The sequence below is a fragment of the Pelophylax lessonae genome, assembly GCF_965119305.1.
Source record: "Pelophylax lessonae genome assembly, chromosome: 5".
In the NCBI taxonomy this organism is placed as follows: domain Eukaryota; kingdom Metazoa; phylum Chordata; class Amphibia; order Anura; family Ranidae; genus Pelophylax; species Pelophylax lessonae.
The window spans coordinates 441,813,177-441,839,990 of NC_138772.1; the positions used below are offsets into that span (position 1 = coordinate 441,813,177).

Consider the following 26,814-nt stretch of genomic DNA (forward strand, 5'->3'; position numbering starts at 1 on the left):
GGATTTGTCTGTAGACCTCCCCACAGATCTGGAGAACGGTATAGAAAAATTTCTATAGCATTGAAGGTCCCAATGAGCACAGTGGCCTCCATCATCCATAAATGGAAAAAGTTTGGAACCACCAGGACTCTTCCTCGAGTGGTCTGTCCAGCCAAACTGAGTGATCAGGGGAGAAGAGCTTTAGTCAGGGAGGTGACCAAGAACCCAATAGTCACTCTGACAGAGTTCCAGCATTTCTCTATGGAGAGAGAACCTTCCAGAAGAACAACTATCTCTGCAGCACTCCCATCAATCTGGCCTGTATGGTAGAGTGGCTAAACTGAAACCACTCCTTAGTAAAAGGCACATGTCATCCCATCTCGAGTTTGCCAAAAGGCACCTGAAGTACTCTCAGACCATGAGAAACAAAATTCTCTGGTCTGATGAAACAAAGATTGAACTCTTTGGCCTGAATGCCAAGTGTAATGTCTGGAGGAAACAAGGCATCACTCCTCACCTGGCCAGTACCATCCCTACAGTGAAGCATGGTGGTAGCAGCATTATGCTGTGCTAATGTTTTTCAGCAGCAGGAACTGGGAGACTAGTCAGGATCGAGGGAAAGATGGATGCAGCAATGTTACAGAGACATCCTTGTCTCCAGAGTGCTCTGGACCTCAGACTGGGGCGAAGGTTCATCTTCCATCATGACAATGACTCTAAGCACATAGCCAAGATAGCAAAAGAGTGGCTATGGGACAGCTTTGTGAATGTTTTTGAGTGGCCCAGCCAGAGCCCAGACTTGAACCCGATTGAAGATTTCTGGAGAGATCTTTAAATGGTTGTGCATCAACGCTCCCCATCCAACCTGATGGAGCTTGAGAGGTCCTGTAAAGAAGAATGGGAGGAACTGCCCAAAAATAGGTGTGCCAAGCTTGTAGCATCATACTCAAAAATACTTGAGGCTGTAATTGATGCCAAAGGTGCTTCAACAAAGTATTTAGCAAAGGCTGTGAATACTTATGTACGTGTGATTTTTTAAAAAAAAAATAAATTTGCAAAGATTTCAAACAATCTTCTTTCACATTGCCATTATGGGGTATTGTTTGTAGAATTTTGATGAAAATAATTAATTTGAATCCATTTTGGAATAAGGCTGTAACATAACAAAATGAGGAAAAAGTGAAGCGCTGTGAATACTTTCCAGATGCACTGTAAGCCCGATCATGCCTGGGTATTCACAGATTAAAAAATTCCACATTAAGATTTTAAATCTGGATGACATTAAAAGTTGCATTTGGGAAATAGTGTATTGTACGCATTTGTAATTAGGGCTGTCCTTGAATGTCATGAGGGTACTTCATATTATTTTGGGTTTCTTTTTTTGCCCTTTTCACCTATTTGTTCAGTGACTACAATAGACACTTTCTAAGGGATCTCTATTCACAAGGACAACCCTGGCAATTGTGTTTCAAGAATTTCCCCACAACAAACATTTCCAGTATGTCCTCATAACCACATATTGCAAGTGACAGATAGTTCCCTATATCTTTGTATGGTAGAAGATTTACTTTGTAATGTCACTTTATGCATTGCTTGTGACTGTTGAGCTGCCTGAGAGTCGAGTTGAGGTTGAGAATGAGCACTTCTAATTCTCAGAATCATTACTACCCATAAACATTTTCCATATTGCTCAAGTCTGGATAATGGTGGGCCCAGCACAGGCATGGATGTGTATTACCACAGGTGCTTGGTGGCTTCTTTCCAGGTATAGTAGTAATGTACTCCCAACTATTCAGTATCATTGGGTATGGCGTTCCCTCTCGACACATATGGGAAGTTGGGCATGGCACAGCACATTTGACTACAACACCTTAAAAATACGCTCATTGAGAATTTTTTTATGTCAAAGACATGTACATAAATACATTTTGGCCTAAATATATGACAAAAATTTAATATATTGGCTATTTTTTAACTGTCAAAGTAGAAAATGACGATTTTTTTCGCAAAATTTTCGCTCTTTTTTTATAAATATCGCAGAAAATGAAAAGCGCACAGGTGATCAAATACCACCAAAAGAAAACTCTGTTTGTGGGAAAAAAAGGACGTAAATTTTGTTTGGGTACGGCGTTGCATGACCGCGCAATTGTCAGTTAAAGTCGCACAGTGCCAAGTTGCAAAAAGTGGCCTGGTCATTAAGCAGGAAAATCCTCCTGTCCTAAAGTGGTTAAACCACAATTTGCTGCCCTCTTTGTACTCTTTGAATGCTGGGCCCTGTGGGAAATGTGCACTTGGCACCGTAGTGCTAAGAACTCACAGAGAAGCAGCACACTCAATACTTTCAAAATAGATAACCTCTAAGCAACCCAAACTGGATGATCATCATCCATTCAAATTTGAGTAGTTCCTAAATGGGCTGGCTCTTGGTTTCTGGGTTATACAACACTATCATTCACATGGGTTTTGCGAGTATATTTTATGTCTTTAACTTTAAATAATTTGCCATTGACAATGTACTTGCATTTGTGCCTTTTGTTTTCTATTGTTAGTGCTGGTCCTGTAAGTTATAATGCACATTTTTATATTCCGATGTAGGCCCGAAAGTCCTAATATATGCACATAAAGAATATTACTGTATTTTATTTCCAAATTGGAATTTTATTTAACCTACAAATCAGAACATATACTTGTCACAACCGTGGCAAACTGAGCATTTGGCGAAACATGCATAAGAAGAAATTCAGTAGATAATGAGATATAGGCTGCTGAAGTTATTTGCAAAACCCAGCTAAGCTTGGCCCTCCAACCTCAAATTCCCCAAGACTTCATACTAGTCAGAGAGGCCACCCATCACAAAGGATCAATAGGGAAGCTCAGGGATTGGGTTGTAGTGGCTAAACTCAGTTTATACAGGAAAGTCAATGTTTCTTTAGCTGCCTTTGTTGCTAATTATAGTAAAATTTGTGTTTTTTTAGTGAAGGTAACCTAAGCCAGCAACTAATTTTATTTCAACATTTCTTTCAGCAAAAACACATCATGGCAGAGAGAAATGTTCTTCTGAAAAATGTAAAGCACCCATTCTTGGTTCATCTTCATTACTCGTTCCAGACCTCAGACAAGCTGTTTTTTGTGTTGGATTTTATCAATGGAGGAGAGGTAGGAAAATATTATGTACTTTTAGGGCAGTAGTCCTACAATGCATATGAAATAAAACTTTATCTTTGTAATATTGCCTTATTAAATTTAAAATGAAGGAAAATGTGGCTAGAGTTCAGCTTTAACCACATGCTCAGTGTATCTAAGATTAAAGTAGAACTATAGGCAAAGCTTTTTTTATTTTTATTTTGGATAGAGTAAGGGAGGGTTTTAGCAATAATCACAAACCAGGCGCTCCTGGGATGCCTGTAGGGTGGAGGGATAGACGTAAGCCTGTGAGGCTCCCCAGCGGTTGTTCTGCTGTTAGCCAACTAATGGCTCAGTAAAGAGATTCGCACCCAGGGCAACCATAGGAAAAAATCCAGTCCAGAAGTCAAAGCAATAATCACAAATCTGGTGCTCCTGGGGTGCCTTTAGGGTGGAGGGATAGAAGTAAGGCTGTGAGGCTCCCCAGTGGTTTTTCTGCTGCTAGCCAACAAGCATAGGAAGGGTGCTGATATGGTCATGACTTGATAAAGCGCATAGCGCAAAACATGTAGTCATAGCAACCATATAGCTTATGGTCCACCCTGGTTCCTGGTATTTCCCCGCGCCGGCTGGTTTCCAGCTTTGTGCACACACTGCTCAGCAGTCCTGGGAGACTGACCTCCTCGCACTCGTGTTGCTTGCTGCCAGGTGCCCTTGTCCACTCCAGCCCAGGGGGATGTAAGCATTTTATGTACTTTGTTTTTCGGTTATCAATACCAATAAACTGTTAACCCTTCCTATACTGGATGTTCACCTGACTTCCTTATCCATTGCATCCCGGTGTGGTTCATGCGCTGCCTTCCTCATGCACTTTTTTAAGGGAGGGTTTTAACCCATGTTAGATTTTTTCTTTATTACCATCTGTGTCCCATTGTGGAGATTTTCCTTCACGTCCTGTCCCATAGCCAAACAGAAAGTGGGAGGAAATCCCTGCAACTAGTGCCCCCATGGGAAGTTTACTCTTCTTTTACGTTTCTCGGGGCAACCCACAAATGTGGGATTTTCTTTTACTTTCACTTTCAATGATAATAGTAAACAGGACGCAAAGGGTGAATGTCCTTAACCGGGGCACAGACAACAACAAAAACTGACCAGCGTTCTAATCCTTCTCCACTCTGTCCAAAACTAAAAAAAAAAAGTCTTGCCTTTAGTTATTCTTTAAGTTGTGATTTTGGAGAAGAAAATTTTGCTAGGCATTTAAAGTAAACGTGACCTTCCTGGAAAGGTTCTAAGGTAGCCACAATGCCGAAGGTTAGACACCTTGTGGTGCCTGTAAGTACCTGTGTTAGCTTTCAACTCAGTCCCTAGGCCTTGTGCAGACCCTTAAATCCTAGGTACAGATTATACATAGGCCATCGCTTGTAAATACTTGTTATTCTAGCAGTATTTTATGCCAGGTCAAGTTCACTTAAATTCTCTATATAATAATTGCTCAAATCAGGCTTTGACAAGCCTTAAATGGCTCATACTGTAAAAACAGGTTTTACAGGCTGTAAACATTGAACATTTAAGACAATGTGAAGCTCTTAATCTTCTATCAGAGTTTATATTATTTTCTGTGTGTGGTTGAAATTAATTAATTAAAGGCTATCTCCACCTTTAGAAACATGTTACTACTCTATTTAGAGTGTAACATATTGCTAATCACCTGAACACTTACCCCTTGAGCCCCCCATGTGACAGAGCGCCAGGGGTTCCTCTCCTTCACAGCCTCCGTCACTTTTAAAATTGGCTCCGCCTGCATAGCCACAGAGATCTGTGAATGAATAAACTACACGTCCCATACACCTTCGCGGCAGATGGGCTTGTAGTTTTCATCAGTTCTGATCAGCACATTGACTTCCTGCAGCTCTTTAACTGAAAGCCCATACAAAGGTACAGGCAGAGAGTTGGAAGAAGTGTCTGTAGGAACCTGACATCACTGGTGCAATACATTGCAGGCTTCTGTTTAAAAAAGAAAAATGATAAATGCTATTCTTTTTGGGCCAAACTGATTTACTGTATATAAAAAAAATTGAATTATGTGGAAAGTGTTTGGAAAGTAAGGTTCTGAGCACTTGATGTTAGGTTATTTGGAGCCACATAAAAAAAAGAGAGAACTCTGAGGTTATAGTCCACTGGTACATCCTGTAAATGAATAAATTAACGCTTGGAAACCTTTTTATTGTGTAGCTGAAACTGTCAAATTACCTAGACAAGTATAGGCTTATTTAATACAGTAAAGTAAATGTATGTGACGATACCCCATAGCAGTACTACATAGCAACCACCTAAAACTTCTCTAGTAGCTAATCTGCTTGGTTCCTATGAATCACTGCACTTTGAATATCGCTATCACTTTATAGAATGGACAGGACAGTGTGAGCTGGGAAGAGGAAGATAATGACATCTCTGGTTTCACTTCCTCAGTGCAGTAAAACCCCATTGCAAAGCAAGAAACTACCTAGGCATGTTTTTTCAATGGAGGATATGTTTTTATTTATATAATTTTTAGTGATTGCAAAAGATGTTTAATTCTCAGATTTCCTGAGAATGTCTTAAATGTTGGATATTGTTAAACTGAACTCCATGAAGATGAAAAGTACAGTTCTGTATTATTAAAAAATACCGTAATGTACCTGAATTTGTCTTGATAGTGGCTACATGTAATAAACATTGTGTAGCATTCACACCTGAGCGTATTGTTTTCAGGTGTTTTTTGGGCGTTTTTCAACCGTTTTTTTTTAAGGCATTTTTTCAGGCGTTATTCAGGAGTTTTTTTGCAGGCGTTTGGAGGCAGACATGGACATCTGACCAAAAACACTTGTATTCTGCTAAAAAATAAGCTTGTGTACTTTTTTGAGCTTCAGGCATTTTGCTTAAGGCGACAAAACGCTCATATATGAACAGGAGCCATTGAAATGAATAGGATTTTGCTTGTTTGGTATTTTGGAACTTCAGAGATGTTGTTTGAGTTTGATGAGATGAGTTTTACGAGCTGAAAAATGCTCTGGTGTGAACAGGGCCTTAGACCGGAGTAGTAAGAGCCAGCATTAGGAGTGCACATGTGAGAGGAAACCTGCTGCCAGGAAGAGATGCACATATTGCAGCACACCACAATAAACATGCTATGCATTGTGTTCCAAATTAGGAAAAGATAGTGATTATTGCTAGTGGCTATAGCAGCCGCTAGCGATAATTGCAAGTAAAACCCGACATGCTGGGTGTATCCCAGTTTATCAATCGATCAGCTTGGTGCATTTAGCCTTCCCATACACGGTTTTAAACTCGGCCAGCCAGTTCCTGTATTAGTAGTTTTTCTTTAATTGACCTTTCTCAAGCTAAGCGGTGCTTGCAGAGCCACCTACTGCTCAAATTTCAGCCGAATCAGCAGTATTTGGCAGAGTTTCAAGCTGTCTGTTAGGACCATACAGCTCTGTAACAGATTGCAGATATGAAGGTTTCCTACATTTCCTAGAATTAGGCACTCCAGGTGTAGGCATAATTCCTAATTTCCAACTATTCACCCCCACACTGTATTCCTGCCCCTAAGTTTCTTAGGGGTTCGGTTGGTGGCTGCAACCTTATATTTTACTGCCTGTCAGTTCTTATCCATAGCGCTGGTTCTCACAACCCCCCGTTTATAATTCCTAATTGATCCTCAATTCTTGCTACAAATTGGGGAAAGTTCAGTATATCAAGTCAAGGGAAGTTGACGAGTTTTGGCATCGGTTGTACCTTTTCCGGAGTTCAAAAAATAGATAATGCAAACATACACACCCTTAGCATTTTAATAAAGATACATGTTCATTCAAAAACTCTTATGTGCTTTTTTTGTACCAAGTTTTCTCCTTAGCTATAATATTAAACTTGCCTTGATAGGACAAAGAGGAAAAAAAATCCCTACTTAGACAGGTATTACTGAAACCTGTATCCACTGTGGGCAATTTGGCTTTACTTCCTGTGCCAGTAAGTATGGTAAAACTTAACATTTTCCCTCTATTGCTTTTCCACTGACTACAGTCATTGAGAAACGTAATGAGGGTGAATCTTCCCAACGGGGAAACAGAGAGTAAAAGCCCGTTAGAGGTCCCAACCTTTCTCCACTCTCCTGAAAACTAGGGAAAAAGTTTCAACTGAAGTTCCATATTTTTATGTATAGAGCATGGGGAAAAGTACAGTTCCTAATGATATTCAGAAATGCAATTACTTGTAGTATATACAATTTCTAACAACATGAAGCACTACCGCTACAAGGATTTATATTCAGGTTAAACAATGTATACTTTACTTTCAGCTTTTCTTTCACCTACAAAGAGAACGATATTTTGCTGAACAAAGAGCCCGTTTTTATGCTGCTGAAATTGCCTGTGCGTTGGGTTACCTACACTCCATTCAGATCATATACAGGTATAAACAAGTAAATTCATCTGATTTATACTACATTTTTGCGCAGAGTTTATTAAATTCTGGATTTGTAGTTATACTTTTACGTTTACGTTACAGAGACCTCAAGCCAGAAAATATTCTTCTAGACTCTGAGGTAATAACTTTTCCTTGTTATGTGAGCTTTTTTACTGTTCTAAGTAATTGACAGTCTTAAATGACAAGACTGACTAAATATAAGAGGACTACAGAATAACATGTTTGCTTTCTCGTAAAGAAAATGAAGCCCCCTTTTACACTGGATGCAACTTTGAAATCATGCTACTTTACTTGAAGTAGTATAATTTAAAAGCTTCAGATTTCAGGTGCAAGTTGCCTGACATCTGTGCGACTTCATGCAAAGATGTCTCTGTGCACATCGCACCTAAGATCCAAAAAATAGCGCAGGAACCTTTTTTTCAAATCAGCACGGCACTGCAAAGTCTGAGTCGCACCAATTTTAAAATTTTCATCTCCGACAATAGGGTGCGACTTGTCTAGTGATGTGAAACTTTCAAATTGCATGACAAGTCGCACCACTGTGAACAGGGGCTTAAAGTGCTTTGTTTATACTTTATTCTATTCATTGCTGACTTTTTTGTAATTATGTTTCAGCCAGCAGTTAGTGCTCCTAGAGCTCCTCCTTTCTAGAAAAAATATATATACAGAGCTCAGCAGATTAAGTTCACTTTTACTATTAAAGGCTAAACTGAGTGAATCAAATAAGTGATTAATCAACCCCTCCCCACACAATTCTATTTTTTTAGACTAGGCTGTTTGGGTTGTCAATTAGAAGAGACAGTCTGAATGAAAACAGCTACTGCTGTGGTTATCTTTAGAGGACTCACAATACTCTGCAACATATGTCAAAGATGAACCCTGTATTAAATGTTATCTTAAAAACAATATATAAAAATCCAAATAATAGTCCATTTAAAATGTATGAACTTTAACGCACATTTGAAATAAAACTCTAAACCCGTTATATTTTCCCTTTTATATCTCATCATCATCACAGAAAAAAAATGCTCCTCAACATGCCCTAAGTATCCCGTAGGATGATCCAAACCTAACACTAAGTTTATGCTTAACAATACCCCAAATTTAGCTCTTAATTTGAAATCCTAAAAATCCAGATATAACTATTCAGGCGGTGAATGTGCTAGCACTAAATTCTAATAATCCCATGGGTAATGTCTACATAATCTTAGGCTTTTCTGAGATGAATAATAAGCTTCATAATCATACATTTTATTTAAAGACTAGGTTCACCCTCTGAACATGTTACACTCGTATTTAGGATTTAACATGTAACATGTTCAGCAATCCCACCTCACTCCATGATTCCCCCTTCCTTGTGCCAGCAGGCGGGGCTGCTTCTCCCCTACACTTGCTGTCACATTTTAAAAACCGCTGCGTGACGCGTCTGTTATTCACAGGGATCTGTGAATGAATGAACTAAAAGTCCTGTCTGCCACCGCAGCAAACGGCTTGTATTTCTCAATGAACAATGAGCACGCTGATCAGCATCTTTGTAGTGCATTGACTTTTCCTGCAGCTCAGTGTAAATATCCACCCATATGGAGGTACATAGACAGCTGTACTAAGTGTTTGCAGGAGCCTGACATTGTACTCGCAATCCACTGATCGGGGGTGCAATGCTTTGAAGGCCCCAGTGGAAAAAAAATAATAAATATAAATTTTGTTTACCTGCAAAATCACATGCATTTATTATTTTATTAATAAAGATGAACTTAGTCTTTAAAATAACACTGTTTGCAGAAATCAGAATGTATATGTATTTTATTGCCTAACCCAGGGGTCTCCAAACTTTATAAACAAAGGCATTGGTGTCAATAGGAGGAAAAGAGTCCCATCATTGGTGTCAATAGGAGGAATAGTGTCCCATCATTGGTGTCAGTGGGAAGAATAGTGCCCCATCATTGGTGTCGCTGGGAGGAATAGTGCCCCATCATTGGTGTCAGTGTCAAGAATAGTGCCCTATCATTGGTGTCCCTGGGAGGAATAGTGCCCCATCATTGGTGTCAGTGGGAGGAATAGTGCCCTGTTATTTGTGTTAGTGGGAGGAATAGTGTCCCACCATGGGTGTCAGTGGGAGGAATAGTGCCCCATCATTGGTGTCAGTGGGAGGAATAGTGCCCCGTTATTTGTGTTAGTGGGAGGAATAGTGCCCCACCATGGGTGTCAGTGGAAGGAATAGTGCCCCACCATGGGTGTAAGTGGGAGTACTAGTGCCCCACCATGGGTGTAAGTGGGAGTAATAGTGCCCCACCATGGATGTCAGTGGAAGAAATAGTACCCCATCATTGGTGTTAGTGGGAGGAATAGTGCCCCGCTGTTGGTGTCAGTGGCAGGAACTATGTCAGCAACAGTGGGAGGAATAATGCCCCAAGGACCAGATAAAAGCATGCAAAGGGCTGTATCTGGCCACCGGGCAACATTTTAGAGACCACTGGCCCTAACCAAATGTCCATCTTTTGATCTAGGGTCATATTGTTTTAACTGATTTTGGACTTTGCAAAGAAGGAATTTCAAATTCTGACAAAACTCTCACCTTCTGCGGCACTCCAGAGGTAAGTTGTCATTTCTTTCAAATCATCATAAGATATTTACTTCTGATGTAACGGTGTATGAATTATGCTTTTACTAATTAAATATCATTATTAATTGCATTTAAAACTTTTTTTTTTTTTAATATGATTTTTTTTTTGGACCAAATTATGTACACAAACCTTTCTTGCTGTAAATCATTTTTGATCGCACCACAAACCTTAGTACTTGTTTTTGTAGAGATTAAATTTCCCATCCATGTTCTGATAGTATTATGTCAAAAATATTTCCACACACATACCATGATAAGCATAAGAAAAGTACAGTAAGATGAAGATTGCAGCACATGGGATCAATTATTTTCCACCATATCCAGTACATTCCCTTGAATTAGTAAGGGGACTTACCTGATCACATCATGCCAATGGTGTGTCCAAGCAGGTTGTAAGAATTACATTAAATAGAGTGTAAGTTCTAACGAGCAGGACCCTCTGATTCCTCTTGTATTTAATTGTATTGTAGTGGCACTATATAAATCATAACTAATAACAATACAGCCTGATGTGATATAAACATGATAATGAGGATGACAACTTGAAAGCTCCTTGCCTGGCTGCAATGCTGTTCCTTTGAGATCAGTACAGTTAGTCATTAGCCTTGAACAAGCATGCAGCGAAGTGAAGTCGGAACTCCTGAGTTGCAAAATTTATTCTGGGTCAGCAATTCTGAAAGCACTGATTTTAGGAGATAAAGCCAGTCAACCTGCATTTTCAGAAATTGGGAATAGCAGCCCAATTTTTTTTCTCCTCACTGCATTCTTTTAAAGGAAATTATACAGTAAGTGCCACACTTTAAACTGGTCCAGCGCTACTTACTGGCCAGTAAAGGAATATTAATAAAATTAACTTCATAGTTTATACATCATATTGTTTGAGACAAATTCGCTATAGCACCCAATCAGCATTGTGTAAGGGTATGGATTGTTCATGAATGAAGTGTACAGTGGGTACGGAAAGTATTCAGACCCCCTTAAATTTTTCACTCTTTGTTATATTGCAGCCATTTGCTAAAATCATTTAAGTTCATTCTTCTTCCTCATGAATGTACACATAGCACCTCATACTGACAGAAAAACACAGAATTGTTGACATTGTTGCAGATTTATTAAAAAAGAAAAACTGAAATATCACATGGTCCTAAGTATTCAGACCCTTTGCTGTGACACTCATATATTTAACTCAGGTGCTTTCCATTTCTTCTGATCATCCTTGAGATGGTTCTACACCTTCATTTGAGTCCAGCTGTGTTTGATTATACTGATTGGACTTGATTAGGAAAGCCACACACCTGTCTATATAAGACCTTCCAGATCACAATGCATGTCAGAGCAAATGAGAATCATGAGGTCAAAGGAACTGCCTGAAGAGCTCAGAGACAGAATTGTGGCAAGGCACAGATCTGGCCAAGGTTACAAAAAGATTTCTGCTGCACTTAAGGTTCCTAAGAGCACAGTGGCCTCCATAATCCTCAAATGGAAGAAGTTTGGGATGACCAGAACCCTTCCTAGAGCTGGCCGGCTGGCCAAACTGAGCTATCGGGGGAGAAGAGCCTTGGTGAGAGAGGTAAAGAAAAACCCAAAGATCACTGTGGCTGAGCTCCAGAGATGCAGTCAGGAGATGGGAGAAAGTTGTAGAAAGTCAACCATCACTGCAGCCCTCCACCAGTCGGGGCTTTATGGCAGAGTGGCCCGACGGAAGCCTCTCCTCAGTGTAAGACACATGAAAGCCCTCATGGAGTTTGCTAAAAAAACACCTGAAGGACTCCAAGATGGTGAGAAATAAGATTCTCTGGTCTGATGAGACCAAAATAGAACTTTTTGGCCTTAATTCTAAGTGGTATGTGTGGAGAAAACCAGGCACTGCTCATCACCTGTCCAATACAGTCCCAACAGTGAAGCATGGTGGTGGCAGCATCATGCTGTGGGGGTGTTTTTCAGCTGCAGAGACAGAACGACTGGTTGCAATCGAGGGAAAGATGAATGCGGCCAAGTACAGGGATATCCTGGACAAAAACCTTCTCCAGAGTGCTCTGGACCTCAGACTGGGCCAAAGGTTTACCTTCCAACAAGACAATGACCCTAAGCACACAGCTAAAATAACGAAGGAGTGGCTTCACAACAACTCCGTGACTGTTCTTGAATGGCCCAGCCAGAGCCCTGACTTAAACCCAATTGAGCATCTCTGGAGAGACCTAAAAATGGCTGTCCACCAACGTTTACCATCCAACCTGACAGAACTGGAGAGGATCTGCAAGAAGGAATGGCAGAGGATCCCCAAATCCAGGTGTGAAAGACTTGTTGCATCTTTCCCAAAAAGACTCCTGGCTGTATTAGATCAAAAGGGGGCTTCTACTAAATACTGAGCAAAGGGTCTGAATACTTAGGATCATGTGATATTTCAGTTTTTCTTTTTTAATAAATCTGCAACAATGTCAACAATTCTGTGTTTTTCTGTCAATATGGGGTGCTATGTGTACATTCATGAGGAAGAAGAATGAACTTAAATGATTTTAGCAAATGGCTGCAATATAACAAAGAGTGAAAAATTTAAGGGGGTCTGAATACTTTCCGTACCCACTGTATGTCAAGGAAAATGGAATTAAACATTCGTATTACATCCCTGCAGCACATTCATATTTCATATTTCCCAGTGTTTTATCCCCTTAACCAGTCATTTTGCTATAGGCCAGGTGGAACTTTAATCGCGCCGCGCGTTTGGCCACACTGTGTGGCACAATCTGTCACCGGCTGTGTCCATCGGACATAACTGATGACTGATCAGTGTACCAGCCCGCTGCCGGTACCATGTGATTACTGTGACTAATCGCAGCAAATCACATGAAAATTGTAAACCAATCAATGGCTTCCTTTCATGCCAAACTACTATCTACTCTCCCATTTCCCAATATAAAGGCTACTCAATCTGTAGTCCCAAGATAAGAACCAGAAGGGCTAATTGTTCTCCTTGAGATAACACTGGCTGAAAAGACCTAAAAGATCCTACCATCCACACTAAACAGCACAAGCGGATGAATCTCCCACTGTGTCTATTGTATTTGAACAGTCTAAAATTACCAGATCAGCAGCTGCATGTGACTGACAACCCCCCCCCCCCCTACACACACACACACACACAAACACACACACACACTGAGAGATTGTAGCTGGATCCCAATGAATTAGTACAGTATATTGCAAGCTTTACACTCCTGAAGTACTGATTATGAAGAAAGTCTGAAGGTATATATAGAAAGATTTATGAAAATAAAAATTTATGAAGATAGGCACCGCAAGTTTGTTTTTTTTGTCACACTTTACCTTTACCTCAGGCGTGACCTCATAGTGAGGATTAAAAACGGTAAAAAATCTGCATATAGGGATATTGCATTGAGCCTAAACAAAAAAAAAAAAATACAGTGCACTTAACACAGTCCTCCACTTTCTCTCCATGAAAAATAATAATTAAGTGAATTGCCACATAGGAGGCACCTTCATTTCCTATCTTTTAGATTTCCCTGCAATCTTGCAAGTTTACTTCTCCAGCACTAAATCACCAGGAGAGAGCACTGTGGGTGAGCACATGCCTAATCCCAGGCAAATATTTACCTTTAGGCTACATTCAGATGTCTGAATGTGTGTGGCCAGGAACAGCCATGGCAAGAATCGGTAGATTCTTGCTGGTGGTAATATAGGCTCTACGTACCGTGTGTGAACAGCAGCGGCTGTTGGTTTATATTCCCTACATATCAATGGCCTGACTGGCAATGACTGTTGTTCGCATGTAACTGCTCATCCGTGTGTTTATGCAAATAGTGACCCTGGACACAGCCAGTGTTTGTCCAAGGTTGGCATTCTAGATTTTCGGCTGCACACAAACTGGCCACAGGTAATCAGCCAGTTTGTATGTGGTCATAGCACAGAGTATTGCTGCATCCAGAGGCACCATGTAGCCGCTCTGAACTCAGCAAACTAGCCACACTTATTCGGCTGCCAGAGGGTAGCTGTTGAAATTTGTTAAATACATATTGTAGGAGCTGTGGTGTTAGATTGGAGAGCCACCAGGAAATATAAATATAAGCTATGGCACCTTAGGGTGCTTACTGTGCAGTTATAGACTTTGCTTTTGATGCACATATCTCAGACGTGTTTTAAAAATTAAAAAAAAAAATGATTTTGTAAGAATATATATCAGCTCACTTGTTTTTTTTTTTGTTTTTTTTTACCAGTATTTAGCACCAGAGGTAATAAAGAAGCAGCCGTATGACAACACTGTAGATTGGTGGTGTCTTGGTTCTGTCCTTTATGAAATGCTACATGGCTTGGTAAGATAGATTTTTATGTTAAAGTAATATTTGTTTTACTATTTTAATCAGACCTAGCATAACTGGCTTTTCTGATCTCTAAGCACACAGATTGTCTATAATGGCTATATAAATGGAGTTACAATAAAAGTGTATTTTTTTGTGCAGGAGGTTAAACAAAAAGAATCAGCCACTTGGCTTAATCTAACAAGGTACTTTAGGTGTACCTGTCCGGATACCACAAACATGGTTATATTATTTCAGCTTCACCTAACTATTGTGTACAGCAGGATATCCAGTCCCTCTACAGCCATACAGCCCCTTTCACTTCTCTGACATTGGGTGCAGGCTTTTAGTGGTCGCTGACCATCCCATAGAGTTTATTTTCAAGCAAAAAAAGAAGAGAAGCCGCTCTCCATTAACAGTCTTGTATATATTTATTGAAGTATACCATGTATTAGCCGATCCACCTGTCCCACAAGCTCTAACGTGTTTCACTCTATCTGGAGCTTATTCGTAGAGTCCACCTAAATGTAATAATGATTTTATCATGCAATCTTTACTGTCACAATATTGTAGCACAAGTTTGAGACAAATGTACTGCAAAGTTTAGTTGTAGCTTACTAACAAATCTGATAAAGTAAGGCAGAGGAGAAAAATATCCTGCTTAGAAAATTGTCTTTACTAAATCTATTGCTACCCTATGGTTAGAAGTATTTCCCCATATTGCCCACAGTCCTGTGTATGTTCTTTACTTGTTGATTTTGGGAATAGTGTACACATGGTGTACAGCTGTGCAGCTCTGTCTACATTGGCAATGAGCAATCTGTAAGCATATTTTCTTGGAAACCGTGGACACTTCACAAGCTTACGCTGGAGAAATTGAGCAAGATATGCATAAGGTGAACTAAAGTGTTAATACTCACATTTTCAACGGTCGCGCGACATTCTATGTCTCTTCTGCGATAAAAAGCATGCCTGCTCACCGTATGTAACAGCAAAACTTTAGTTCCACTTTAATTGGAGATAAAAAGCTGCTGTTTTCCTTTGGTGAAATTCATTATTACATTTAGCAGAAACCTGCAATTATACAAGTAAAGATCACATTCTTAAGTGCTAAGTTTACCTTTTGGAAAAAAATAATGCATTTACATATTTATGCACGAAAACAAATGTGCATTTTTTTTTTTTATCCCACAGGAGCCTGCAAAGCACTGAACCTGTAATCAGTGGATCACATGTACAATGTCAGGAACCTGCAGACAAACCCTTCATATTTTATTCCATAACTCTCTATGGGCTGTCAGTTTGAAAGCTGCAGGACTTGTGAATGAACTGCAAGCTTGCTCATAAGCCTCCTCATAGTTCATTGAGAACTACAAGCTGTCTGCCGTGGCGGAGGATGGGACTTGTAGTTCTCTCATTTACAGATTCCTGCGAATGAATAACACAGCTGTGTGGGCACAGCCCTGCCCTGCCCCACTGTGTTTAAAATGTGACAGCGAGGGTGGGGAAAGGCTTCCCCTTTCACAGGGGACAGATCAAGGAGTAAGGTGGACATGTGCTGGAGCATGTTACAAGTTACATCCTAAATATGGGTGTAATGTGTAACATGCTCCAAGAGGTGGATTTATCCTTTAATGACTTCACTTCCAGGATATCATACTATTTCTGTTTTGTTTGTGAATAAATATTTGCTAGTAACTGTATCTGACACTAATAAATATTATTTCCTTTTTTCAGCCCCCATTTTACAACCGTGACATAGCAACTATGTATGAAAATATTCTCCACAAACCCCTTGTCACAAGAACCGACATAAGTTTGACAGCGTCTGGCATTTTAGAAGAGCTGCTTGAAAAAGATCCTAAACAAAGGCTTGGATCCAATAATGACTTTGTATGTGGCTCTTTCTCTCATGCCTACTTAATGCAGCTTTAATATGGAATGCTCATAATTGTTTACTTACTACACGATGAAAGTGGTTTTTAACTAGCCTCAGAAAATACACAGAGATGCATCAAAATCCTCCTACATAGGTTATTCCTGTTTATCTGCAGCCCTCTGTTCTCCAGAGCCCTTCAAAGTGTACAGGTTGCACTTCTGAACTTCTATAAGCAGGGGTCGGGGGTTTGATGTGTCACACTGCACAAAATAGAGTAGGGAGCTGAGTGTAATCTGAGATTTGAGTGGATGGAATGGACACACACACACCCTCCACGCAGTTTCAAAGGGAAACATGCACAGCTGGAGCTGTCAATCATAGGCTGTGTGCCGCAGCCCCTCCCCATATAACTTGTCAGAAGTGACTCATGCAGATATCAGAGGAAGGCCAAGCAGGCAGAAATCACACTAAGTGCATTGGATAGAGGCAAGTACACACTATAAAAAGATATGCATAGTTCAGGTTTCATTTCAGAGGTTTACAACCACTTCGAGGTGTCATAGAGCTAAAATAATTGTGATTCAGGCTTAGTACCATTTCTATAGGTATAGCTATGCAGTCTGCACAGACTTTCTTACCCTTATAGACTGAGGTTTGGTAAAAGAGCTAATTAGCTAGGTTTTGTTTTTCTGCAAGGGGAAATGTTTGCACAATGCATTTTAATGCATATTCAACTGTTACATGGATTTTTATTATTTTTTTTTCTTCTTACCGTTCAAAGTAAAGGCATTTTGTGTTAGTATGCATAGCATGCTAGCACATTATGTAAAACTTACCTTAAACCGAAGCTGTTCCAGCACTGAAATGTCAGCGCTGCAGGGGCGCCCATCTTCACCCGTCTTGCTTCCGGGTTCACAGACTCCGTCACTCCCACGTGCATGTGGGAGCCGCAGATAACAGCACAGGGCTGTGAAGGAACACCACTGGTGGCCGTTCCTTCAGAGCGCATGCGCCAGTGATGTCACTGTTTTCCTTTTTTACAGCATTTAGTTCATTGTGTAAAGGAAAACATTTTTTTGTTAACCTCAAATATGTAATTACCAGAAGAAGACAAAATGTTTCAGCAGAAAACATTTTACTTTTAACTTTAATTTTCAATTCCCATATTAATAGCTTCAAAGTACCCAGTGATTGTCAGCAGGAAGCTCTGTTTAGCAGCCCTATATGCATTGTTTTGTGCCCAGGCACTGAGCTCTATGCATAAAGTAGATATCAATACTAACTAAATAGTAAAGCATATCATAAACATTTTCTTCTAATAAAATACTTATTTCCACCTGTTTCATCTTTTGTTTGGTTTTCTGATGAAGACAATACAGGCGGGCACCGGGTTACAAACATTCGACTTACTAACGACTTCTACTTACAAACAGGGGGAGACAACAGGAAGTGAGGAGAAATCTAGCCTTAGGAAGGGAAATTCACTCCTGTAAGAGTTATCTTGGAAATAAGGTGTCTCCACTGAAGCTTTATCACCAATCCTTGTTTCCCCAACAACCCAAAATTTTTAAAATCCAATTGTCATGGGGACAGAAAATGAGGTGAAATCTTCTGAACAGGGGTACAGACAACAAAACAAATGGTACAGGGGTGTTAACCCTTCCCTATGGTACAGGGGCGTTGACCCTTCCCTATGGTACAGGGGTGTTAACCCTTCCCTATGCTATCTAAAAATCGTAAAAAATATTTTTTTTGGCTGAAGTTACACCTAAAAAATTTACATGCTCTGACTTACAAACCTATTCAACTTAAGAAAAAACCTACAGACCCTATCTTGTTTGTAACCCGAGGACCGCCTGTATTTGGTTTTCTGATTAAGTCAATAGTTGACCATGTCTGCCTAGTATGTGTTGGAATGGCCATTTGTAGTTTCTATTGAAAGCCTGGGTTACTATGCAGGATTACAAAGTATATTGTTAATGAAAGCTGCAGCTTTATGCATATTTACAATTACTATTCAGTTTACAGTAACTTGCCAAATCTTATGCAGTATGAGATTTTAGTAACTGGGTTTTCATACGGTATCCTTTAAATTACTGTTGATGCATGTAGGTAGGATATGTCCTATCACCTACATTTAAGTGCAAAAGTGTACATGTAAAATTCATGTATCACCAATGCCAGTGCAACGCCATTTAAATAGAGCTTCATGCCTGTTCCTGCTTTCAGAAGTCTTAGGCCAGCCATAGACGGATCAATTTTCTTTCCTGCAGCCACAAGTTGCAGGAAAGAAAATTGCTCAATTCCCCCATCAACACAGTGTTGATGGGGGAATCCCTCCCACAGAGGCATTGTGGTCTCCCACCGAGAGAACAGTGATTACAGCCGCTAGCAAAAATTGCATGGAAAATCCAAGAGGCATGTGTCGGAAAATGGAACATCCCACAGACATGGTTTAAATCTCAGCCATACCTTTTGAACGAGCTGAGATTCGAACAATCTGTGGCCGGCTTAAAATGTGTTTTTAGCTCTTCATTCCAAACTTTTTCTTAAAATATTCCAACATATTCTTTGAAGAGGCTCTCTGTAACTTTTCACATTTGTAACTTCTGTGCATTGCCCTGTGTCTTGTATTTATTTATTCATTGTGGATACAAATAGAGCTGTCAATTTACGCAGCGCTTTACATTCATATTGTACATTCACATCAGTCCCTGCCCTTACAAACTAATGCCCCTAAAACGCATTACACACAAGCTAGGGCCTATTTAGACGGGAGCCAATAAACCTACCGGCATGTCTTTGGAGTGAGGAGGAAACCGGAGTATCAAGAGGAAACCCACGCAGGCACAGGGAGAACATCCCAGCAGCTAGTGCCCTGTTTGGGATTTGAGCTGGCAAGCTTAGTCCTGCCGGTTGGAAGTGCTAACAACTTAGCCACTGTGCTTCCTCACATTTGACATGTAATACTGCATTGATTGATAGATTCAGTAATTGCTCTATTGAATTATTTTCTTTTAATTTGCTTTGCAGGAAGATATCAAACATCATCCATTCTTTACATGTTTAAACTGGACTGAGCTTGTTGAAAAGAAGATTCCTCCACCTTATGACCCTCATGTGGTAAGCAGAAGTGTTATCTCTGTGGTTATTAGCAAGAGATGGAAGATCAAAGAATTGGTTCATTAAACTGTATGAATCCAATTCAAATGGACTACACATCAGAGCCAGTAAAAAGGAATAGTACAATATGTCCAGGCCTAGTCAGTATGGCAAAACTAACAGAAATGATAATGCGCAAAGTCCACTTATTCTATGCAACCAATCAGAAATACTTTTTCTATGATATAACTACAGCTGCTGGGGATTATTGCAGCACCATCATTACTTTTTAAATTGCCTTATGGAATAATACCAATTTATGAAATGACCAACAAGAGATCTGCAGAATTATAGTTCATTGTATGATTTGTGTAAAACCACAGATCAAAACTTCTGGCAAGAATAAATGAGGAGGCAAAAAATTGTTAATCAGTAATATCGCATGTGATCTGTAGGGTGTAAAGAATATTGTTAAAGTATTTCTAGATCTTATTCCAGGTGCATGTGAAAACAACCATGGTGGGTTGTTGGCAGCACAGGGCATTAGTGGTTGGCAATTTTGCCTTGCAATAATGGGGTCCTTGGTTTGAATCTTGTCCAGGACGCTATCTGCATGGAGTTTGCGTGTTCTCCCCACGCTTGTGTGGGTTTCCTCCAAGTACTCTAGTTTCCTTCCAGACTCCAAATACACTCTGGCAGGTTAATTAGTTCCTTTTTAAACTGTCCCTAGTATGTGTGAACAATTTTACTGTGCACATTCTGCATGCCAGTTTCAAGAACATGAAGAGAAAGTGGCTGCACACCAAAACAGTGACTTGATAGTAGCAAAGATTTATTTGTACAAATCTGGATACAAGGTACAACAGAATGGAAATGGTAGACGCGTTTCACACAACCAACAGCGTGCTTTTTCACTACCAGGTAGTGAACAAGCATGCTGTTGGTCGTGTGAAACGCGTCTACCATTTCCATTCTGTTGTACCTTGTATCCAGATTTGTACAAATAAATCTTTGCTACTATCAAGTCATCGTTTTGGTGTGCGGCCACTTTCTCTTCATGTTCCTGTTATCCGGTGGTGATCTGAGGTCCAGCACCCACGGCTGATTGTGGATATAGATCCACCTGAGAGGTGTAAATCTTCCTGCCAGTTTCAAGCCAAGCAATTCTGGAGGATTTAGGAAAGGTCCTTGGTGCTCCCTACCATGTAAAAAAATGATCTGAAAAAATTCTGTGGGAAAAAAATCTGTCGACGAGAGACTGATAACGACTGACTGGATACGGTATATACATACATGTAGGTTGTATGCCCTGCTTAGTATTACTGCACAATAATACCTCCCTCAGTGCAAGTCTATTAGACTTAGTAATGAGAGATGTTGATCACAGTTCCCCAGTATAGATATCCGCTGAAGGGAAAAATCTTCATATCTATATATAAAGAGACTCCTCAAATAGCAATCAGTAGGCATTACGATATGAAGTTGTAAAGGCCTACTATCAAAATGGATCACAAAACTAGTGTTTCAGAACTTGTAATAATAGTAATAAATTAGTACATAATAAACAATTTTAAATTATCCATGTTTTAGCAATTTATGGTCTAGCAACATGACCCTTGATGACCACAACACTGAGCTAGTGACACCTGCACAACTCCTTCCTACTACTGCACCAACTACCTGCTTTTGGCCACTAAAGCTGGGTACACACGAATCGAAATTTGGCTGGCTTTAGCAGGGACCAGCTGAATTTTGATCTGTGTGTGGCTTCTCTTTTAGACAGAAGTCATTCAGTAGATCAACTTCTGTGAAACTGGACTGTTGGAAAACTTTCAGCGGCAGTGCTAAATAGTGTGGGACTGTACAGTGGAGGAGTCCCAAATAACACATCCGGGAGGATTCCCTTATCTGCCTTGCTTGTGTTGATGGAGGAATCCATTTGTTTTTTTCATTCAGCTCACCACTGGCTTAATGAAAAAAAGAAAAGTGTTTATACCCAGCTTTAGAGTGCAGAAGGCAAAGATTTAGAAGTGACTAACACCAGATTGCTCCCTTAATGCCAAACTAGTTTGTTGCTAGAATGTTCCTTTAGGGTAGAAATGTCAAACAATTGTTGTTGTGGGCCACGTGCAACAATTGCACATCTCCATTGCAGCCCTCATATATTTCTAATTACAGAGCTGCAGTAACTTGTTTCTTTTTTTTTTGGCCAGAGTTCAGCTTGAAATGATGTTGCTAACTGCAGCTTTTAATAAATTTACAGCACAAAGTACTGCTTGCTGACCGCCTCACGTAGGAGGGAGCGTCTCTCCTGTGCCAGATCATGTATCTAGTATGTGATCCGGCACTTATGGGTAGGGGGCAAGCCGGTTGTGCTGTAATTAGGCACAGCACAAGCGGATCAGCGGGTCAATAATTTACTGCCAGCACCCACTGAGCAGTGAGGAAAAAGACAGGACAGAGCTCTGTCAATGTAAACAATACAGAGCTCTGTCCTGTCAGAGGGGATGTGCTGGTTTTTGTTTCCCTGCAAAGCAGGTAATAAAGACGGTCACATCTCTTAGTAAAAGCAGCTCACAGTACACACATAAACACTGGTTAGGTGCACGTTTAACCCTTTGATCACTCTAGATGTTGACCCCTTCCCAGCCAATGTCATTAGTACAGTGACCGTGTATATTTTTAGCACTGATCGCTGTATTAGAGTCACTGGTTCCCACAAAGTGTCAGTTAGTGTCAGATTGCCTGCCATACTATTGCAGTCCGGCTATTAGTCACTGATTGCCGCCATTGCTAATATTAATAAAAAAAATGAATAAATACAAGATATATATATATATATATATCATAGTTTTGTAGACGGTATACCTTTTGTGCAAGCCAATCAATATATGCTTATTGGGATTTTATATATTTTTTTTATTGGGTATGTTTTAGAGCAGAAAAAAAATAATATATATATATATATATATATATATATATATGTATGTAATTATCAGTCATTTTTAGCTTATACTGCAAAAATAAAAAAAACCCCAGTGGTGATCAAATACCGCCAAAAGAAAGAGCTCTATTTGTGTGAAAAAAAATGATATAAATTTAATTTGGGTACAGCGTTAAATGACCACACAATAATCAGTTAATGTAACACAGTGCCAAAAAGCAAAAATTGGCCTGGTCAGGAAGGGGGGGGGGGATAAATCTTCTAAAACTGAAGTGGTTAAAGTAATGAAAACTGTGAAACTAATTGTACTATTGTTTCTTAATAGGATGGCCCGGATGATATATCGAACTTTGACACGGAATTTACAAATGCTATGGTTCCTGATTCTGTCTGCATTTCTTCTGACTACTCCATTGTTAACGCCAGTGTTGAAGAAGCAGATGATGCCTTCGTTGGCTTCTCCTATGCTCCACCCTCTGATGACTTTTTCTTTTAAAAACTGGATTTATTAGTAATTTGTGAGCACCTAGAAGAGGCAATCTTACAGGGTATTTAATCAGCATAAAAGTCTACCTGTTGCTTATCCTCATAAGCCAATTTCTGAACTGAAGCAATAGCTCAAGAGCATCCGGATTATCCATTCACTGGATACTACATGGTGAAATATATGAGACATATCAGTGCTTAAAAAAGGCCAGATTGTTCAAGGTGGTTAAATGAGTTCTCAGTGTGTTTCTAAATTGGATTAGAAGCTGGTCTGTATTCACAATCCTCTGTACTAACCTTCCATGCCCCTGCTAGATTCTTTCCAACTTAGCTACAGCTATATTTGAGGACAAATTAAAACCTATTAAAAGAGAAACCTGTACTGAAAGAAGCATGTGGGCTACTATTTCTGATCTCTTTTTTTTAACATGTTGTTTTCCAGGCTGTACTGCTGATCCAATGGCTTTAATGTTTTCAAGTCTCTGTGAACAAGTACGCATATCTTTACTTGCTGCATGCTTGTTGTGTAGAGATTCAACATTGAACCAATTGAAGCTAGAGACAGCCAAGCAACTAACACTTTATTGAATGAGGTCAGCAGAGGCAGCCCGGTGTTTCTCTCAGTTCAGATCTTTTCTAAATCTTGGTGCGTGGGGCTGGTAATAGGTTCAGCCTGGCTAACAAAACGTTGGTGTCCAAAGTATTTAGACACTGGCAATATTACAGTGGTGTAGCCACAGCCAGTGTACTTGTTTAAGTGCAAATAATAAATAACTACTTTTTCTGCACACATTTTGACATACTTTATTACCTCTTGTTGGAGAATTTCATGCTAATAGCTTTTTAGATTTTTTTACACTTGATAACATTTGATTGAGCTAATTTGAGGTGAAGGGTGTTTTGTTGGAATTACTACACTTTTCCCCTGTACTCATTTAGTTCAAGCATTCCCAGAGGGGTACTCCTTTTTTATGTAGTATTATTATGGCTGCTGTGCAAGCCTCACTCTCATTGGCCAATGGGAATTCAGAATGTCACCAAAGCACTGGTTGTCCCCGCCACATACTTTTTGTGAGTAATACTTTTTAATTTTCTGCATTTAAAAATACTGAGTTAGCTGTCTTGAGAGTATATTTGTCCCTTATTTAGGCAAAAATGAAGATGGTCCCAAAAAAAGCTAGGGTTTTTTTTTTTAAGGAAATAAGTTATCTGTGAAATCAAATAGTTTTTGATGATTAGAACATAAATAGATTAATGAAAACTGTAAATAAATGAAAAAATAAATAAAATGTCCTTATTGAGTGGACCCTGCTATAAACTACTAATAAATAGGAACACAGAGGGGGTCTGCCACTTTCTAAAGGCTATCAGTAGACATCTGTTAATTCTCATATGATCCAGCGTGAAAATATCTTTATTGAGGTTGTTCCTTTTGTAAACATGCACAGTTGTTTCAGCCAAGCATGCATGTTTATACAGGTTTATAGGTAGTCAGCCCTGGCACTAGGAAAAATAGTAGGGATCATATGGAAAAATGTATTCTGATTGTTTTTTGTTTACCCTGAAATTGCCTGCTTCCTGATATAGAACTTTTATTAACCGGATCAGGTGATTCTTATGACATATCATTGGATAGCCTAAGTCAGGGGTGTCAAACTCAACTTCATTGAGGGCCGCATCAGCATTATGATTGCCCTCAAGGGGCCGGTTGTATCTGTAATACTAGAAGTCCAGAGTATCCCAACTCCTTACATCTGATGTCAAGGGTCCCCCCCACCGCCCTCCCTTACATCAATGTACACCCCTTTACCTTGTGTTGCTGCTGAGGGGAAGCTAGGAAGCAGAAAGTGCAGGGCCTGGAGGAGGCCCAAAGGAGGGCTGGAGCTCTACTGCAGATCTAGAAGAGGTGTGAGGGCCACATGAAATGGCCTGGAGGGCCGGATTCGGCTGGCGGGCCTTGTGTTTGACACATGTGGCCTAAGTCCTCTCTTGCCATAGATGTGTAGTTCAAAGGGCATAGACTTACCAACTACACTAGGTTATATCTGCAGCATTGCTGTTAATGTGATCTATATAGCCACAGCCTGCAGAGAAGGTAGGGATCGGTGAACCGCTCTGTCTTGCTGCACAGAAGAGTTTATATCAGGGTCCATTTCTCTATAAGAGAATAAATCTCTTTTTGACATAACCGTAACCAATCAAATATTGACATTTAGCACCCTGCTGCTTTCTGACTAATTAAAGCTATATGTGTTAATTTGTGGCCATGGATTTAAGGCGCTACTCTGTGCTAATGTTTCTGTGCCTTTGTCTTTAATGATTTGCCTTACTACATTAACTTTCAGGTAACCTTTCAAACATATTCATCTCCTTTAACATTTGGCAACCAACAGATTTAAAATTTAGTATAAGAACCTGGCCTAAAACAGGTGACACTATGACTGGAATAAAATAAAAAAAAATAAAAAACATTTTAGGTTGTGAGCCAGTTCAGTTATAACTGGCAATGAACAATGACTGGAGTAAGAATTCTAACGATTGTAGCAATAGTTGAAGATGATCCTCTTTATTACTGTAAGGATATGATTGCTACATTGTGGTTTAGAAAATGGAAACTAAGCTAGAATAGACTCCTGCCTTAAATGCAAAGTTTGTGTCTTTATTTTGTACTATGCAAAATCTATTTTGTAACAGAGCTATAAATCATAGTTTTCTTTATAAAATGTAATTTTTTGTACTGCGAACAGCACTAGTAAATAACAAAGATAAAATATAAATGACTGATTTATTGTGTGATTTTTATTTGTTTTTGTATATTAATATCTAGTTCTGCTGACAATAATTCCATCAGCTGCCTCAATATTGTTGTGGGTGGGAAAAAAAAGATTACTTTTTTTCATGGATCTCTGGAATCGTTTTATGAATTCCTTCTAAAACTAGCTATACGCTTCTAGCGCTCACCCCCATACGGGCCGCTGATTTGTCCAAGGTTCATTCCCAAACTAGTATGTCTGTAGCCAGGCAAACAGTCTCATAGTCTATGGGTATCCTTTTTTGATACTTTTTTATAACTTGAACTTGAATGGAGTGTAGGGTAACTGGAATACTCCAGTAACGCTAAGCAGTAACTTGAGGACACTTGTCTCCTTTTCAAAGCTTTTACCACATACCTGGTAGCAGAGCCTGAAATGAGGAGAAGGGCCTCTCTTACACCTCTGACTTGGGGGCCCCTGGTAGTGTGAACAGAAGACACAGGAGTGCAGAGTGGCACGAGTGCCTGTAGAACATGCCAGTAGCAGAGCGGGTATCCACACCAGGCATGAGAGATAGTCTGTAGTTTTCAGTGAAGCCAGTGGGCTGGCAGACAGTTGGAGGATGGCAGAGCGAAGCAGGCCGGTACTGGCGACAGTAGCAGGTGAGGTGTGCAGGATGTGTCAAGAAGCAGAGTCAGGCAACCTGGGTCATACATGTATACTGGTAGGACAGATCAGGTACAGAGGAGCAGGCAATAGCGTGCTTTGGGTACAAGCCGGGTCAGAAGCAAATGGAACAGACAGAAGCGGAGGTCAAAGGCAAGCCGGTGTCGGTGCAGACGGAGTTTAGAGAGTGGTCAGACAAGCTGAGTCAGCAACTGGAATCAGGATGCGGGAAAGGCTGAAAGACAAAGCATCACTGATCCTGAGCAATGGCTGAGTTTAAATAGCCTGCTTGGCACCAACATCTGTCACAGGTGCATGTTGTGCGTGACAGCTCGTATGTGAGCACGGGTTGGCACATACGCATATGCATTAGCCAGCACCCAAATTTTGCAAGCACGAAACAACACCTGTTTTAGCCTGGGCACAGAAGGCCTTTCCTTACAGCTTCCTAGCATAGTCCTTGCAACAGCAATTGATGGACT

General features: G+C 40.0%; 1 protein-coding gene across 3 annotated transcripts in view; it reads left to right on the plus strand.

Moving 5' to 3' along the window:
• Positions 1-23,410, plus strand: part of LOC309557020 (serine/threonine-protein kinase Sgk3) — a 148,496-nt gene extending 125,086 nt beyond the window's left edge. For all 3 annotated transcript variants that reach the window (XM_082259623.1, XM_082259624.1, XM_082259622.1), the window contains 8 exons: positions 3,004-3,135; positions 7,439-7,551; positions 7,648-7,684; positions 10,074-10,160; positions 14,422-14,517; positions 16,240-16,395; positions 19,415-19,504; positions 22,753-23,410. In XM_082259623.1, the coding sequence (XP_082115749.1) occupies positions 3,004-3,135; positions 7,439-7,551; positions 7,648-7,684; positions 10,074-10,160; positions 14,422-14,517; positions 16,240-16,395; positions 19,415-19,504; positions 22,753-22,923 (882 nt within the window). In that variant the 3' untranslated portion in view covers positions 22,924-23,410. The remainder of the gene's footprint in view (positions 1-3,003; positions 3,136-7,438; positions 7,552-7,647; positions 7,685-10,073; positions 10,161-14,421; positions 14,518-16,239; positions 16,396-19,414; positions 19,505-22,752) is intronic.
• Positions 23,411-26,814: the final 3,404 nt, after the last annotated feature.